At 44.3% G+C, this 17,229-nt stretch overlaps 1 protein-coding gene across 1 annotated transcript in view; it reads right to left on the bottom strand.

Moving 5' to 3' along the window:
- Positions 1 to 4,862: 4,862 nt before the first annotated feature.
- The window catches only part of LOC138836785 (uncharacterized), a 44,172-nt gene continuing 31,805 nt past the window's right edge, over positions 4,863 to 17,229 (bottom strand). Inside the window, exons 5-6 of the mRNA XM_070035426.1 lie at positions 6,003 to 6,111; positions 4,863 to 5,476 (exon numbers count right to left, since the gene is read on the bottom strand). Of these exons, the coding sequence (XP_069891527.1) occupies positions 6,076 to 6,111 (36 nt within the window). The 3' untranslated portion in view covers positions 4,863 to 5,476; positions 6,003 to 6,075. The remainder of the gene's footprint in view (positions 5,477 to 6,002; positions 6,112 to 17,229) is intronic.

The raw sequence follows: 17,229 nt of genomic DNA, 5'->3' as shown, positions 1-17,229 counted from the left end.
ACCAGGCACCTGCCCCTCTGCACAGCCCCAGCTCTTTGGGCCCCATGGAGACACTGTGCTTTGGTCAAGAGGCCCTGCTTGTGACTAGGTAAGCCTCGTCCTGCAAGGCTCTGGCTGCCATGGGCAAGCCGCAGCTCATCCAGGCTCTCACCTGGGCAGGCAAGAAGGTGGGTATGTAGGAAGAACTGCCAGGACCCTCACTCTGTGGTGGCCTCTTTACTGCATTTTCCTCCAGGTGCTTGGTAGCTGGCTGTCACTCCTGCCTGGGGCTGCTAAGCCTGGATTGGTGCCATACCCCCAGTCCACATGGATGCAAGTGCTCCTTTTGACCACAGAGAGCTCTCCTACAGGCTACTCTCCCATGGAGCTGCTGCTGCCATTGCTCAGCCCCGTGCTGTTTCGCCCTGGCCAGCCAAGGCCTGTGAGTCCCCTACTGCACTCCTTGTCCTTCCTCCCCTGGGGCAGGCAGGAGATCTCTAAACACTCAGAGCCCTCACACTAGTATGGGAGGCCATCCTGGTCTGACCGTCACCCCTCCTCCTGGGGTGTGCCCGCTTACTCACCGCCCAGCCATCAGTCCAGCAAGGCCGTGGGGCTTGGTGCTGTCTGGGGAGATTCTAGGCCCACATGCAGCCTCAACAGCAACCACTCATCATGCCCTTCTCTCCCACCCTACCTCCCTGCTTTCCCCCCCTTAAGCTTCTTGCTGGCCTCCTGCCCCTCCCTCTCTTCTCAGACCTGCACCACATTGACCACATTGCCACCGCACACGCTGGCAAGGACTGGCTAGACCTAGACATATGGGACTCTCCTATGGAGCTGCCAGCTCCTGCCCTCCCATTCCACTTGCAGCATTTGGAGCCCACTAATACAGAGGCTGCAGGTGAGGGTGAATTGCCCTGGAGCTATGCCTTCCAAGGAAGGGATAGCCAGTCCTAGGTACACCCAGGAGTCCGCGTGCTTGAGCGAGTACGCATGCATGCACGCGCGCGCACACACACACACACACACACACACACACACACTCCCAGTGGCACATGCAAGGGAGTGTGTGCTGCATAGCGAGGAGGGACCGGGAACAGAGTGTATGTGTATAGGGAGGAGGGCCAGCATCATGGAAAGACCCAAAAACATCACTTGGTGGATGCTGTCGGGTCCTCCATCCACCTTGGGCTGCCTCAGGGGGCAGAGCTCCATCTGCAAGGCAGCAGGCAGGACTGTGTTCCTGCACTAACATAGGCTCTACACCTTCTCTGCTCCTCTCGCAGCTGCGGAGTCAGCTCCAGCCCCAGCTGCCCGAGCATCTGCTAACCTCACACCGCCACTGCCACCGGCCAGACCAATAGCCAGCACGACCAATGCCTTCACCATAAACAAACAGCCACGTGCATGGGAACCTGCCAAAGGCCTCTTCAAACAACACCTTCCCTAAGCCTCAACTTGCACCAGCCCTGCCATACTCCTACCTGTCTGGTTCATCACTAATCTTCTGCCTACTGCCCTTAGGACCCTCTGTTTATCAACACTTCTTAGTTCATGTCAAAAGAAAAGAAAAGACACACAGTGACCTCTCATGAAACAAACAAAAAGAGTTCCATTCGGTGGCTTCTAGTGGTTTCCCAGGTGGTGAAGCCGCTGGCATTCTTCACTAAGGAGCACAGTCCTCAAACCTTTTCCCTTAACAAGACCTCCCCACTCCTCTGCTCTTGTCTTCATGGCAGCCAAGGGACTTGTCAATCTGCCCTAGTCTTCATCCCTTTCCTCCCTGGCTGGTGGCTCCTTATCTGCCCTGCAAGTAATAGTAGTAGTAGTAATCATAGTAGAAAAAGTTGTAGTAGTAGTGCAAGTAGTTCTAGCATTCGTGGTATTTCTAATAGGCTCTGATTCAAGGCCACAAGTCTCTGTGTCCCAAAGGGAACTGAAAGGCAGAATAGACCTCACCAGGCAAAGAGAAAGTCCAGCAATCCTGGTTTTCATCCTATCATGGTGGCATGGACTTTCAGAGGACAGGAGTGCAAAGGAGTGCACACACAAACAGCAGTGCCTACTCCAGTTGCTACCTGGTTCAATGTGTGGAGAACGACCTTGGAGGGTACATTTTAGGAGACCATTCCTTTGGCCTGAAGCATAGAAAGTTACTCCCAGCAGTGCTCTCACTCAGTGATCTATAATGGAAAATGAATAAGGTAATGCCTGTTAGTCCAAACTACAGTGACAGCCCATGTCTTATCTTCTGCCTCTGACCTCATATGAACTTTCAGGACTATAGTAGTCATGCATACATGCCAGTACATATACAAGAACAAAACCAACCAACCAACTAATCCGAATTTAAATCAATGAATGTGAAGCCCTACTCAACCACAAGTAAGCTCACACTACTTATGTCCCACTTCCTTCTCTAGTAGAAAAGTATGTCTCTGGGCCTAAGACAAGACAGGGCCAGAATGCTCATGAAACCACAAACTATTCCAGTGCCCTCATTGTCCAACATTTCCCTACCCTCAGAGCTTGTGGAAACCCACGTGGGCTGGTTAGCAGGTAAGCACTGTTATTTGGAAAGGGAGGGGCTCCACAGTGTGACCCACAGTTAATCATGAGACACCCACACTTCTGGAATTACTGACAGGCTACTGAGGCTCTAAATACACAGACAACCCTGAGGATTTGTCAGTGGTACTATTTGATGGCAGAAAATAATAAACCTGGATTTTTTTAGTCATTAGGTCCTTCAGAACCTGCTTGGAGTTCCTCACCAACACCTCCCTGGCTTTCTTCCCAATAGGACACTGGGATGGGATGTGTTGTATCTGGCTAATGCAAATAAAGCAAGAAGGTTTATGTTTTTATGTGAGCAGAAAACATCTATGTAAATGTGCATGAATCTGGCCAACACATCCTCACAGTACCCACGCTGCCAGCACCCATCCCACTCCTCTCTGGGCTGCTTGCAGGCCATAATCCTGGTCAGAGAAGAAGAGTACAATCATGAATTCTGGGTCCTCATGTCCACTTCAGAAGACATTCCTCCTTGGCATGTCCCTACAGAACCTGCAGGAAAAGTTCTTCATGCTGAGGAGAGGAGTAAAAAGAAAAGCTGGTCTGTTTCAAAGACAGCCTTTCCAAAGTTGGTCCTCACAGCCACAGGGACAGCTGTTCATGAGGCTTCCAGCCTGAACACTACCAGTATCCATTATGGGAGAGATGGAGCAACCATGTCTGGTGGCTGAAGTCATGGCTCTTTAGTAAGGGTCTGAGTTCTTCATGACTACCACTGAGCCAGGGCGAGGCTGCCCAGAAGGTGTGACACAGAAAAATGAAGTACAGAACCAAGATGTATTTGACTGGTTTAAGACATCAGCAAGCTACAAATATGGACATTTCTCAGATTACTGAACCTATCAGGTGATACAGATGAAAAGTAGATAGCTGAGGTAGCTGCTGGGTCTCCAGTTCAGCCTGGGACACAGGCCAGATTCAGGTACCCAACTACTCAGAATGATGTCATTGCCATATTAGATAGTAGGCCAGGAAGAAGTTCTGCTCTTAGTTCAAAAGTGGTGAACAATGAGATCCACTCAAAAAAAAAAAAAAAAAAAAAAAAAAAAAAAAAAAGAAAAAGAAAAAACCAAAGCGTGCTAGCCCCCAACTCTGAGATGACTGTGTTCCTGTCAACAATAGAATGAGAGACTGAAGGCCCTGAGAGGCCTGGCAGAATTCACAGAGTTGACACTGTGTGTGTGTGTGTGTGTGTGTGTGTGTGTGTGTGTGTGTGTGTGTGTGTGTGTGTGTGTGTGTGTGTGTGTGTGTGTGTGTGTGTGTGTGTGTGTGTGTGTGTGTGTGTGTGTGTGTGTGTGTGTGTGTGTGTGTGTGTGTGTGTGTGTGTGTGTGTACATGCAGATGACTTCTCTATTTGTGGCCCACATTCTGAAGCTACACTTGCCAAACTCTACCACCTGATGACCTAGATCCCAAGGGCTGGTGAATGCTTCATATGGCATTCAAGATACTGCAGAGTGAGAAACCAATACTGAATGCACCCAGTACTTCATCCAGCTTCACCTAGCCTCACTTATTGTTGGAGGCACTGCTCTGTGGGTGGCACCTCCTATAGCAGTCACAATTTGAGCATGTCTCCTTTCACTGTTCCAAGCTGCTAGATCTTAGAACCCATGTGGAGTCCCTTCTGGCAGTACCTCCAAGCCTCACTCATACATCTCCCAGTCTCTGAGCCCCCCAACACACCCCTTTGTGTAGTTAGCATCTCCATCACAGCCAAGGCTACTCTATCCAATAAGTTTGGGAGGCCTCTGCTCACTTCTGCCTAGAAACAAACTCTTCACCTTAAATAACACATGCTTACCCAACAATTGGACAAAGGACTGCTGTCTACCCTTGCCAAGTTCTTCTGCCTGGTCCTGGGGACCAATGATGTTTGGTGCTACAAACAAAATTGTGTCACTCTTCTACTTTTAAAGGTCTAATGGCTTCCCATTGCAAATAAAATGCAAAACCCTAGCCATAGCTGTGCTGGGCCTTCACCTCCCTTGCTGAAGCAATCCCTTCAGCTGAAGCAATCGCCCCCCCCCCCATCTTCTTAGCTCACACCAACAAGTACATGCTCCACATTCTGGGGGGCATTTGCCCCCAGAAACCAGCACCCATGGTACCACTGAGCTCCTTTCCATCTGAAATTACATGCCCATGCTTTGCTGTGAATAAAGGCCCCAAAGGTCCTCATTAAACCATCAAGCAAAGGAGGCAGAGTATAACATCTCTGCTTTCCATTATATCACCTCTGGTACTCAGCCTTAACATTACTCAGATGATGTTGAAGCAAATGCAGACCAACAACTGGGATCCCACAGGGTCTACACAAGATCATTTATAAGGCTTGGTCCCAGCAGAAGGAGTGCTCAGGAAATGAGGGGGATTCTTCAACACAACACTTTCTGGCCTGGTTGCTTAGCAAGAGGCATCACATGCCTCTTATTGCCTTTATCTTAACAGTCAAACATGGCTTAGATAGGTTTACTGACATGTAACATGAAGACAAAGCTGCAGAGCTAAGGCTACTCAGGTAATGGGGTTGGGACTCCCCTGGCCTACTGGGGTCTTGGCCGATCAACTGAAAAGGGACACTTTATTTCAGCTCTATGCCACCTCACCCAATGTCTGTCTAATGGGCCTTCTGGTCTCCAGGCCCCAATCTCCTTTCACCAGCAGCTGCCAGAGTATAAAGTCCTGGACATCAGTACCTGGACGGCAACAGATGATCTGAACAGGGAGAAGCCACACCTGCCCTGTTCCCTGCTGCTGGTTACTGTCTCCCACAAGATGGGGGTAGGCGGATGGCAGCTGATCCACATTCACTTGTCCAAAGTTGGGATGGCAGGGCTGATGCAGATTACCAAGGGCGTGGGTACTCAGACCCTACTCTGCAGTGTTTGGAAGTCTCCTGAAGGCCCCAATTCATCTATTAGCAAGGGAAAATAGACACAGGTCTCAGGAAGACTCCCAGCCAGCCAGAGGCCTCTGTTTCCTGAGAAGGTAGAGGAGAAATGAGGGACACACTTAGATGAAAATACAGTGGCTCAGAGCAGGGAGCTATCACCATCTCACATGTGAACAGAAAGTGCCCTGTTGATACCTGGTAAGCATATCTGGCCCTCCTGTTGCTTCTGAGCAATTCCCTGAAAGACGCTTGACTGTAACCCTCACACTCCCTCTCAGAGCATTCATGAAGACAACCAAGCTGTCCCTCTAGATGACCTCACAGGGTGCAAGCTTAGAGGCCTGCTTTCTGTGCTGGCTGTGGATAGGATGTGGGAAAGGTCCAGGCCAATAGAAGTAAGTTACTCTGGCAGAGGAATCCTGATTATCAGAATATGCCTAAGAACCAGAAGGCCTTCCAGCAGACAGGGAGGAAGAGGATCCAGTAGACTGATTCTGGGGAGCCAGGTGAGGATAATGGTGACAGCACAGAGGTGTGAGGGGCATACCTGAATGCATCCACTTCCTCTTTGCAGAATGAGAAGCTTGGATCCAAGGAGCTGGGCTGGGACTTCAGCATCATCAGCTCCACCTCCAACTGCTGGGAAACACCAGCTGCTAGAAAGCAGAATGAGTCAGCAGACACTTGGCTGAGAAGGCATGCTGAGAACCTGAAGCCTAGGCTCACGTCCTATCCCCCACAAAGTCTACAACAATCCTGGGCATTCTAGCTTGTGCACATATAGCCCTTTCTCCTCCCGAACTCTGTCTGTACATCAGCTGTGGAGACACATGGGTCACCTGGGAATGCTGAGGAGACGTTGGCAAAATTTCCAGCATAACTGCAAAGAGCTTTCTCAGCTTACCTGCCTTTGACTGATCTGGCTCAGTATTTACAGCCGGGAGGAGCCGCTTACTTGCAAGCTACTCAGGCACACCTGGTGGGACAGGTTGGGGCAGTGGGTGGAGAAGCCTAGGAAGACAAGGGCACAGGAGGACAGGGCACACAAATGTACATGGGCATGCAGGCCAGGGATAGGACAAAGAGCCAGGGATAGGACAAAGAGCTTCCCAGAGCCCAAGTCTTACTCCTGTGGTATCTCTCTTTCCAACTAGTTAGACTCTTTGAAAAAGGCTCTGGTCAGTCCTCAGCTCAGCCCTAAGACCCCTTTCCTATCTCCTGCACCTGCCAGATATGGCCCCTCAATCTTGGACCTGTAGAACCATAAGTCATATAACTTCCTGTTCCCTCTAAAGCACCCAGTCTTAGGTATCCTGTTACAATAACATAGTCACTGTTGCTTTCTCATGCTCATACCATCATCTGCTAGTGTAACTAAGCTGTGGCATGCACCTGTGTGCAGGGCACATGTTTGTGCAACCTCGGTGGTTTTGCTGTCAACACAACGCTCCCTTCCCATTACCCTCCCCCTCCCTGTGACACTGTCTACTCCCTGTACCAGGCACCTAGGCCTTGATGAACACACTTCTGTTGTATTCCTTCTTTGTTGTTTGGGAGGGTGGCAAGACCAACTTTGTGTCTCTATAATAAATGGTCCATTTAGAATTTCCCTACATCTAGAATCTACATTCTTGGCTCATTTTTCAGGAAAATATCGTCTACTTCAGACACTTATAATGTAGTTCAAAGGAGCTGTGTTGAAATTTACACTGTGAACAGAGCTCATATAAAACACACAGTCCCTTTCAAAATTATCTTCTCTGTCCATTAGCTCATCATGCAGTCTTGGGCAGATACCTGTGTGTGCCAATTATCACTGATCAGTACTTAATGCAGACCAAAAATCTTTCATCTCTCCCTGAGCCAGGAGTTTGAAGTTTATCAGTCATGCCCCATTTTTAATGTGCTAATACTAGGATTTGAGCTCAGGGAATCATGTTATTAATTGGCTTTTTTTTAACCTTTGGGCTGACTTTTAAGGCTACCATTTGAGCCCCAACTTCACTTCCAAGTCTTGTTTCTCATTTTGGATGGTGATGCCATTAATTTTTTTTTTACTAGAATTGTGATGAATCCATCTCTTTATTGGATTAATTACAAATAACAGGCACCTAGACACATCCACGGTTTTCACCATTATGTGACCTCCAGTTAACACTGCTTTGATTTCTGCAAGTTCTTATCTCTGTCTTACTGGATGCTCTTCCACTTTGAGTCTGACTTTTAGCTGGACCTTAAGTTCATATATAATCGTGCATTCATATTGTGTACACAGTTAATCCAGAAATTTATTACTCAATTCACAACCTCTTAGGCTTAACTTCTTTAAGTTATCTCTTTATATAATATTATCTTTATATAATATGTATTATCTCTTTATATAATTTTCAAGTATTCCAATTTTAATAATTTTTATTTTTTATTTTTTCATGTTTCCTTTTTATCTCTCCCCAACTCTCATCCTATCCTTTTCTTCTCTCAATATCATTTCTTTATATTTACATAATTTTTAACTGTTTCATTTTTAAAATTTATTTTTTTCCATTTTTCCTTTTTTAAAAAAAAATCTATCGCCTATCATTCTGTCCAATCCAGTTCCCTTTCTGAGATTAGTACTTAGTTAAATTCACTCTCCTTTTACCTCTCCACATCCCTCTAATCTTATGTTTCCCACAATTCTCCCTAAACCTCATAATTTCTGGTTTGCTGAATCCCTCTTGGATGTTCTTAGCCCAGTAGTTCATAGTTGTTTGATGTTGAATAGATTGTATCTGTTGAACTAGATTATATCTGCAGTCATTTTGACTGTGCAACTACAGGACTCTGGTTGATGCTTGCCTTAAAATAAGTATTCTAACACAAAATTGGTGTTACTTTCATACCAAATAGGCAGAAAAAGCTGGAGAAACAAAAAAAATGGCAAGTCTGGGTATCTCAACTCCAACTCATGATAACCAGGTGACAGAACAGTTAATGAATAATCCAGAGAATTCCCAAAAATCACTACTGGTAATGCTATTGGTAAACATGGTGACTGAAAAGACTGAAAACCTGCAAAGGACTCAGTGTGAGCATGATAGGGAGCAAGACCAGGCAAACCAAAGATTAATACAAGAATCTCATGAGCATGAAGAAGCTACACAAAGATTAATAAAGGAATTGCAGCCAGGCGTCGGTGGCTTATACCTGTAATCTTAGCTACTCAGGAGGCTGAGATCTGAGGATCAAGGTTCAAAGCCAGCCAAGGCAGAAAAGTCCATGAGACTCCAATAAACCACTAGATAACCAGAAGTGGTGCTGTGGCTCAATTGGTAGAGCACTTGCCTTGAGCTGAAGAGTTGAGGGACAGTGCCCAGGCACAGAGTTCAAGCCCCACGACCGACCAAAAAAATAAAAAGTAAAGGAATTGTGTGAGAAGGCTGAGAACAGTCAAAGAGAAATACAGGAATTGCAGGAGTGTGAGGAAGTTAATCCAAGATTAATACAGAACTGCATGAGTGGGATGAGAATAGACAAAGATCAATAGAGGCATTCATGGAATCCATAAACAGCTGAAGGAATCCAGGGAGCCCACAAAAGGAATGCTGAATGGAGCCCATCAGAAGGAAAGGGAGTCCAAGGAAACCATAACCAATCAACTAAGTGATTTGAAAATGAACACTGAACACCAAATTAAAGAAGTAAAGAAGTTCATACAAGAGCTCCAACGAAGAATTGGAAGCCATCAGAACTGACCAATTAGAAGCAAAGGAAATAAAAAAAAGGAAAAGGTCCTCACAGTAGGTTAGACCATGCAGAAGATTGAATCTCGGAGATTGTAGACAGCCTAGATAATATAGAGAAAGAACATACAACTATCCAAGACAAATCCAAGAAATATGATAGAGATATCCAACATTTGGAAAACACCATCAGAAGGCTTAATCTGAGGATAATGGCTGTAGAGGAACACCTAGAGACAGAAGTTAATGGTCTAGGAAATTTATTTAACAGGATCCTAGCAGAGAACTTCCCAAACATGCAAAAAGATAGGCCTATTCAGATACAAGAAGCTTTTAAAACCTCAAATGGACCCGACCAGAACAGAACATCCCACTGTCACATTATAATCTGCACAGAGGGCTGGGAAGGTGGTTCAGTGGTAGAGCGCTTGCCTTGCATGCTCATGGCCCTGGGTTCAATTCCTCAGCACCACATAAGAAAAAAGAAAAAAGTCAGAAGTGGCGCTGTAGCTCAAGTGGTAGAGCGCTAGCCTTGAGCTGAAGAGCTGAGGGACAGCGCCCAGGCCCAGAATTCAGGCCCCACGACTGGACCCAAAAAAAAAACAAAAAACAAAAAATATAATCTGCACAGAATCAATTCAAACCAAGGAAAGGATCCTTAAAGCTGTCAAGGAGAAAAGATCAATCACCTATAAAGGGAAACCAGTTAGAATCACCTCAGATTTCTCAGCAGACACAATTAAAGCAAGAAGAGCCTGAAATGATGTATGCCGTGCCCTAAAGACAAACAACTATCAACCAAGAATACTGTACCCAGCTAAACTCTCCTTCATAACTGAAGGTCAAATAAAAACCTTCCAGAGCAAAGAAAAATTGAAACGATGTATCTCTGCCAAACCAGCCCTACGAAAGACACTTAAAGATGTCCTACACATAGAAAACCAACAAGACAACAATAAAGGTACCCAAACTGAGAATCCAAGAACCATAGGAAGAACCCAGCTGTTGCAGCCCCCAAGAAGGTGGATAACATGGCAGGAACTACCAAACACCTCTCCATCTTAATTCTCAATATTAATGGACTTAACTCTCCAATTAAGTGACATAGACTGTCTAGTTGGATTAAAAAGGAAGATCCTTCTATCCGTTTCCTTCAAGAGTCACACCTTGCCCATAAAAACAAACATATTCTGAAAGTGAAAGGCTGGAATAAAATCAACCAAGCAAACGGCCCCCATAAACAAGCGGGAGTTGCAATCCTAATATCAGATAAAATAGACCAGATTAAAATTAGCGAGAAGAGATACAGAAGTTTGCTACATATTAATTAAGGGATCTCCCCTTACAATTCTAACTATCTATTTACCAAACATCAGAGCACCCAAATTCATCCAAGAAACACTACTTCCCTTCAAATCTCGCATAGATGCAAAGACATTAATTGTTGAGGACTTTAACACACCACTATCCCCACTAGATAGATCAACTCGGCAAAAACTCAACAGAGAAACCGCAGACCTAAACAACTGTATAGATCAACTAGATTTAACAAGACATCTACTGAATATTTCACCCAGCAGTATCAGAATACACGTTCTTCTCAGCAGCACATTGAACATTTTCCAAAATAGACCACATTTTAGGTCACAAAGCAAACTTGTCCAAATTCAGAAACATTGAAGCTATGCCCTGCATTATCTCAGACCACAAGGGAATAAAAGTAGAACTCACCAAAAGCCACCAAAGAAAGTCCTGTAACACATGGAGGCTGAACAACACACTGTTGAATCACCAGTAGATCATAGAAGAGATTAGAAAGGAAATTCAAATGTTCATGATATTCAACAAAAATGAACACACAAATTACCAGCTCCTCTGGGACACAGCAAAGGCAGTACTCAGAGGCAAGTTTATAGCTCTGCGTTCCTACATCAACAAATTGGAGAGATCTGAATCCAACAATTTAAGGAGACATCTGAGCCTCCTTGAAAAAGAGCAGCAAGCTAAACCCCAAACCAGTAGATGGAAAGAAATAATTAAAATTAAATCAGAATAAAATGAATTAGAATCCCCCTGAAACATAGGAAGAATCAACAAAACAAAGACTTGGTTCTTGGAAAAAATTAACAAAATTGACAGACCCTTAGCAAATCTTATCAGAAAAAGGAGAACACACTCAAATAACATACTCAGAGATGAGAATGGAAACATCACCACAGAAACAACCAAGATTCATTGTAAGGACATACTTCTCAAACCTTTATGCTAATAAGTTTGAAGACGAAATGGACCTTTTCCTAGCAAATATCGACATGTGGAAACTAAACCAAGATGAGTTAAACTAACTTAACAGGCCCATATCAAGCATTGAAATAGAAACAGCAATAAGAGACTTCCCATCTAAGAAAAGCCCAGGATGGGATGGATTCACAGTGGCCTTCAAAGCAGAACTCACACCAACACTCTTCCAATTCCTCCATGAAATTGAGTTCACTACTGAACTCATTCTATGAAGCCATCAAACCCTCATCCCCAAATCAGGCAGGGACTCATCAAAGAAGGAAAACTATAGACCTATTTCTTTGATGAACATTGATGCAAAACTTCTCAACAAAATTTTGGCCACTTGACTTCAACAATTCATCCAAAAAATCATATACCATTATCAAACAGGATTCATTTCAGGGACGCAAATCTGGTTCAATATATGCAAATCAATTAATATAATTCATCACATCAACAAGAGCAAGGATTGATTATCTCAATAGATGCAGAAAGGCATTTGACAAGATCCAACACCCCTTTATGATGAAGGTTCTGTAAAAACTAGGAATCCATGGAACATTCCTCAATAAAGGCTGTATATGACAAACCCACAGCCAGCAATATACTCAACGGTGAAAAACTAAAGCCATTTACTCTTAACTCAGGAACGAGACAAGGATGTCCACGCTCTCCACTTCTATTCAATTTAGTATTAGAATGCCTAGCTACAGCAATAAGACAAGATGCAAACATAAAGGAGATCCAAATAGGCAAAGATGAAATAAAACTTTCTCTTTGTAGATGACATCATCTTGTATTTAATGAACTTCACTCCCAAATTACTCCAGCTGCTTCAAAACTTTGGCAAAGTAGCAGGATATAAAATTAACTCTCAAAAATCAATGGCTTTTCTGTACGCCAATAATGAAAAGAGTGTGGCTGAAAAAGGAAAGCAACTCTATTCATAATAGCCTCACAAAAAATAAAATACCTAGGAATTAACTTAACCAAAGAAGTGAAGTACTTCTATGATGAAAACTTTAAAAAACTGAAAAAGGAAATCAAAACAGAACTTAGAAAGTGGAAAAACATGCTCATGCATTGGAAGGATCAATTGTGAAAATGGCCATACTTCCCAAGACTATCTACAAATTCAGTGTGATGCCTATCAATATTCCAACCTCATTCTTCAAGGAAATAGAAGAGGCAATCCAAAAATTCATATGGAACAATAAAAGACTCCAAATAGCAAAAGCGATTCTTAACAGAAAGAACAGTGCTGGACGAATATCAATACCAAATTTCAAATTCTACTACAAAGTCATAGTAATCAAAAGAGCTTGGTACTGGCACAAGAACAGACTTCAGGACAAATGGAATAGAATTGAAAACCCAGAAATGATCCCACAGACCTATAGTCACCTTATCTTTGATAAGGGAGCTAAAAAAATAGAATGGAAGAAAGACAGCCTCTTCAGTAAATGGTGCTGGCAAAACTGGTTATCACTTGTAGAAAACTAAAGCTAGATCCTTATATATCACCCTGCATCAGAATCAACTCCAAAAGGATCAAAGACCTCAGAGACAAAGCAGGCACCCTGAAAACATTACAGGAATAGAAGAAACTCTAAAGCTCTTTGGCACAGGCTGAAATTTTCTTAATAGAGACCCAGAAACACAACATATCAAAGAAAGGTTGGACAAATGAGATTGCATGAAGGTGCAGAGCTTCTGCATGGCAAAGCATATAGTTAGCAAGATCAATAGAAAGCCCATGGATTGGAAGAAGATCGGATTGGAAGAAGATCTTCACTAGCCATACAACAGACAAGGGTCTCATATCTAAAATATACTTGGAACTCAAAAAATTAAATCCCTAACAACAAATCTTCAAAGAAACAACTGCCCAATAAATAAGTGGGCTAATGACTTAAAGAGAAACTTCTCTGAAGAGGAAAGAAGGATGGCCAATAGACTCATGAATAAATGCTCAAACTCCCTAGCCGTAAAAGAAATGCAAATCAAAACGATATTGAGATACCACCTCACCCCAGTTAGAATGGCTATAATCAAGAACTCTAATAACAACAGATGCTGGAGGGGACATGGTCAGAAAGGAATCCCACTGCATTGTTGGTGGGAGTGTAATCTTGTTCAACCACTTTGGAAAGTAGTATGGAGGTTCTTCAAAAGATTCCACATAGAGCTCCCCTATGACCCAGCAATCCCACTTTTGGGCATTTACCCAAATGATCACAAACAAGACCATACTAAAGCTACCAGCACAACTATATTTATTTCAGCATTATTTACCATAGCTAAGATATGGAACCAACCCAGATGCCCCTCAGTAGATGAATGGATCAAGAAAACGTGGTATTTATACACAATAGAATTCTATGCCTCCATCAGAAAGAATGTCATTGCCCCATTTTTTAGGAAATGGAAAGACTTGGATAAAATTATATTAAATAACCAGGCACAAAGAAACATAGGTCTCCTGGTTTCCCTTATTTGCAATATATGTCTGGGAAAAGCAGAAAAGTTCAGATAAGATGATGTTAAGCAAAATGAACCCCAAGATAGGGACACAAGTGGTTTTTTCTTCCTTGTTATTGTTTCTAATATATTTATATGGTACCACGTGATTTTTTTGTTTCTTTGTATGTACCTCCCCCATGGTATAACCCCTGTTTTCACTGTATTTGATGTTGGTATAATATGGGTACAGGAAGGTAAAAAACAAAATGCTTAAGGATACAGACTGACCCACTGAAACAGTGAGATGTACAAGATGCTATGTCAAAAAATTAACTTTTCAATTTAGGCGGGGTTGTGGGTGGGTGGGGGTGTAGTTGAGGAAGTGGGAAGGATGGGATGGTTGTGGAAAAGTAAAGGAAGAGGCAACAATGCTGGATAAATATACTCATTACCTTGCTCATGTAACTGTAACCCTTCTGTATAGTATTTTCACAATAAAAGTTATTTTTTAAAAAATGAGTGCTGGGCCCAGGGGCTCACAACTATAAATCCTAGCAACTCAGGAGGCTGAAGTGTAAGAATCATGGTTCAATTCCCAGGCAGGAAAGTCCATGAGACTAATCTCCAACTAATCACCAAAAGAACAAACAAACAACAAAAAAGCCAGAAGTACAGCTGTGGCTCAAGTAGTAGAACACTCTCATTGGACAATCAAGATCAAGCCCTGAGTTAAAGCCTCAGGGACCTGAGTTCACAGGTACATGGATGGAAGCACCACTCCATCAGCATGCAAACAAACAAGTCAGTAAAATTTGCATCACCAGATGTGGGGAGATTTGCTGGTTTTGGTCATTTCAGGAAATAATGATATTAACTGAGACTTTATTTGCTTGAAAACACAAGCTCCGTCCTGTCCTTTGCACTAAATTTGAAGGCAAGTATCAACATAAATAAATATACACACATCACAGACACTCAATGACTTCTTACTGAACTTTTAAGTATCATTTCAAATAAAATGTCTGAGGTGACTGTATGATAAGATAACAAAGCCAGGAGTGATGGCACTTATCTGTAATCCCAGCAAATAGGACTATGGATTCAAAGCAAGCCTGGACTATGGGCTAGGTGGTAACACCTTATCTCAAAAAATTCAACAACAAGCTTGAAAACTCCATGCCAAGAGAAAGAACCACACTGCTTTATGATTGTACCCAGGTGAGGTGGAGAGGCAAGTCAGAGAGACAGAAAGTAGATCAATGGCTCTCAGGGGCTGAGGAGAAAGAGATTGCTGAAAGCCTTTCTTGGTTAATCATGCCAATCACACAACAGTCTCTGTGTACAATCTTCTGAATAGACTAAATGCCACTGAAGCATACATATTGAAACCATCCGTTTCATGGAACATAAATTACATTTCAACAGTAACAGTCAAGAAAATGAAAAGGCAAGCCAGAGACTGGCTAACACTGTTGCCAAGACAAATTTCTTAATGAAAGATTTGTCTTTGAAAGAAAAACAATGGAAAAAAACAATGAAGCTTAAAACTGAATAAAACTATGCATAACAATGAGAATAGACAATTCATGTAAGAAATGAAAGTGAAATAAAATGTCTTTTGGAAAAGATACTTATACACTGGCCAGGAAGCCTGCAGTCCACTGGCAACCCAGCTGTGCTAGGTCTAGTACCCTAGGGAGTCTACCTGCATAAGGGCTGCTCTGGCCATCCCAGTGTGGGGCCCTGAGCACCAAGGGGATCTACCCCTAGGAGGCAGAGTGTACAGCTCTGGACGCACAAGCTGAGCCTTAGGGAAAGCAGAGTATAGGCATAGTGCAGAGGGTCCTGGTCTCTGGTCAGCTCCAGGCAAGGAGCCAAGGTCTGAGGGAAGGTTAACAGGAGCCATGGGCCAGAAGAGGTCTTGGGGTAGACTGGGACAAGGGGCCAATGGCCAGTTGTGGTCGGGTCTCTGGGCGGTTGTCTGGCCAGGAACTAAGGGAAGCAGGACCAAAGTCCATGGCTTAACCAGCCTAGTGTCAGAGAAGCCCTTAGCAAGAGACTAGGGGCCAGAAAATGTATAGAGATAGCCTAGGTGCTAGTGGGTGCCAAATGGGGTGTGCGGCACTTGGGGACAAGTGGCCCAGGGAAGGCTGGAATCTCTCCAGGAGCCCAGGGATATGTACCTAGAGCAGGCCATATGAGTCTTGGGTCATCACCTTTGGGTGAGGGGCAGGCCGTCAGGTCCAGACAGCCAGGGTGAGGATCCATGACCTGTTGGGGTGTCGGAAATGCATGGTGACAAAAGCTTAGGCTGTGTCCTGGATTCCCAAGGGTGCAGAGGATGAATGTTTCAAGGTTCTGAGGGTACAGAAGCAAAAGAAGTTGTGGCAAAGGTGCTCATCCCCAGCTGGGCAGTTCCAGCCCTGCTCCTGGTACCCTCGAGGGATCACATCCCTAGCAGCACTTACACACCTCCATGGCTTGTCTGCTCCACTGCTTGGATGCACCCTCCTCCTTCCTGCAAGGATGGATGTTCGCCCCCACACACTGTCTTAGATATTTTGCCTACTAGACTTCTCCTCTGTCTGGCCACACAGGGCTGTGTAGCTCCATCTATCACTCCACACCACTCCCTGCTCTTCCACACCTGCTCCAAGCCACAACACTGCTTGGGGCTTCCATGTGTCCCCACCTTCCTCTGCTGCCCCTATGCTCCTATACTGCCTCACCACAATGCTCCCCTGCACTGTGTTTGGGGCCCACTCAGCATCAGTTCCAGTCTTCTACCCTGTGCTGGGACTGGGCCAAAGCTGGGCCTCCATGTGCTGAGGCTGCCATGCTACTCAAATGTTTCCTGGCTCCAAACCTTCCTCTCCACCCCACTTTGCCTGGAACAGCTACACTGCCCAGATGCTGCTCACCCAGACTCTGCTCTGCCCTGATGTTCCTCTGCCCTAAGTCCCTCCTTGAGTTTGGGGCCACTCCAGCAATCCATCAGCTGCTCTGCCCAGGGTGCAGATTCCTCTCCTCTCCTTCCCAGTCCACCCATTGCAAGATTCTTGCTTGTGCTCTAGCTAGACAAGATCTTTAATAGCCTTCCATGTGTTGATTAAAATTTGAGAACTAAATACTAAAAACATCCCAACTGAAGGCAATGGTAAACACTGAAGACTGGGTTGAAATATTGCAGAGTCATGTGAGATTTGCTCCTGACTGCTACAAACTGGCCTTGGGTCATGTGTAGGAGATCCATAAGGTCATGAGTTAGCTGTGGAAGTCTTCAGATTAGTAAATATAAACTGTAGT

Source organism: Dipodomys merriami, unplaced genomic scaffold (assembly GCF_024711535.1).
Source record: "Dipodomys merriami isolate MVZ:Mamm:240054 unplaced genomic scaffold, mDipMer1.0.p SCAF_26, whole genome shotgun sequence".
Taxonomy (NCBI): domain Eukaryota; kingdom Metazoa; phylum Chordata; class Mammalia; order Rodentia; family Heteromyidae; genus Dipodomys; species Dipodomys merriami.
The sequence above is the reverse complement of the archived record's forward strand: the minus strand, read 5'-3'. Positions and strand labels throughout refer to the sequence as shown.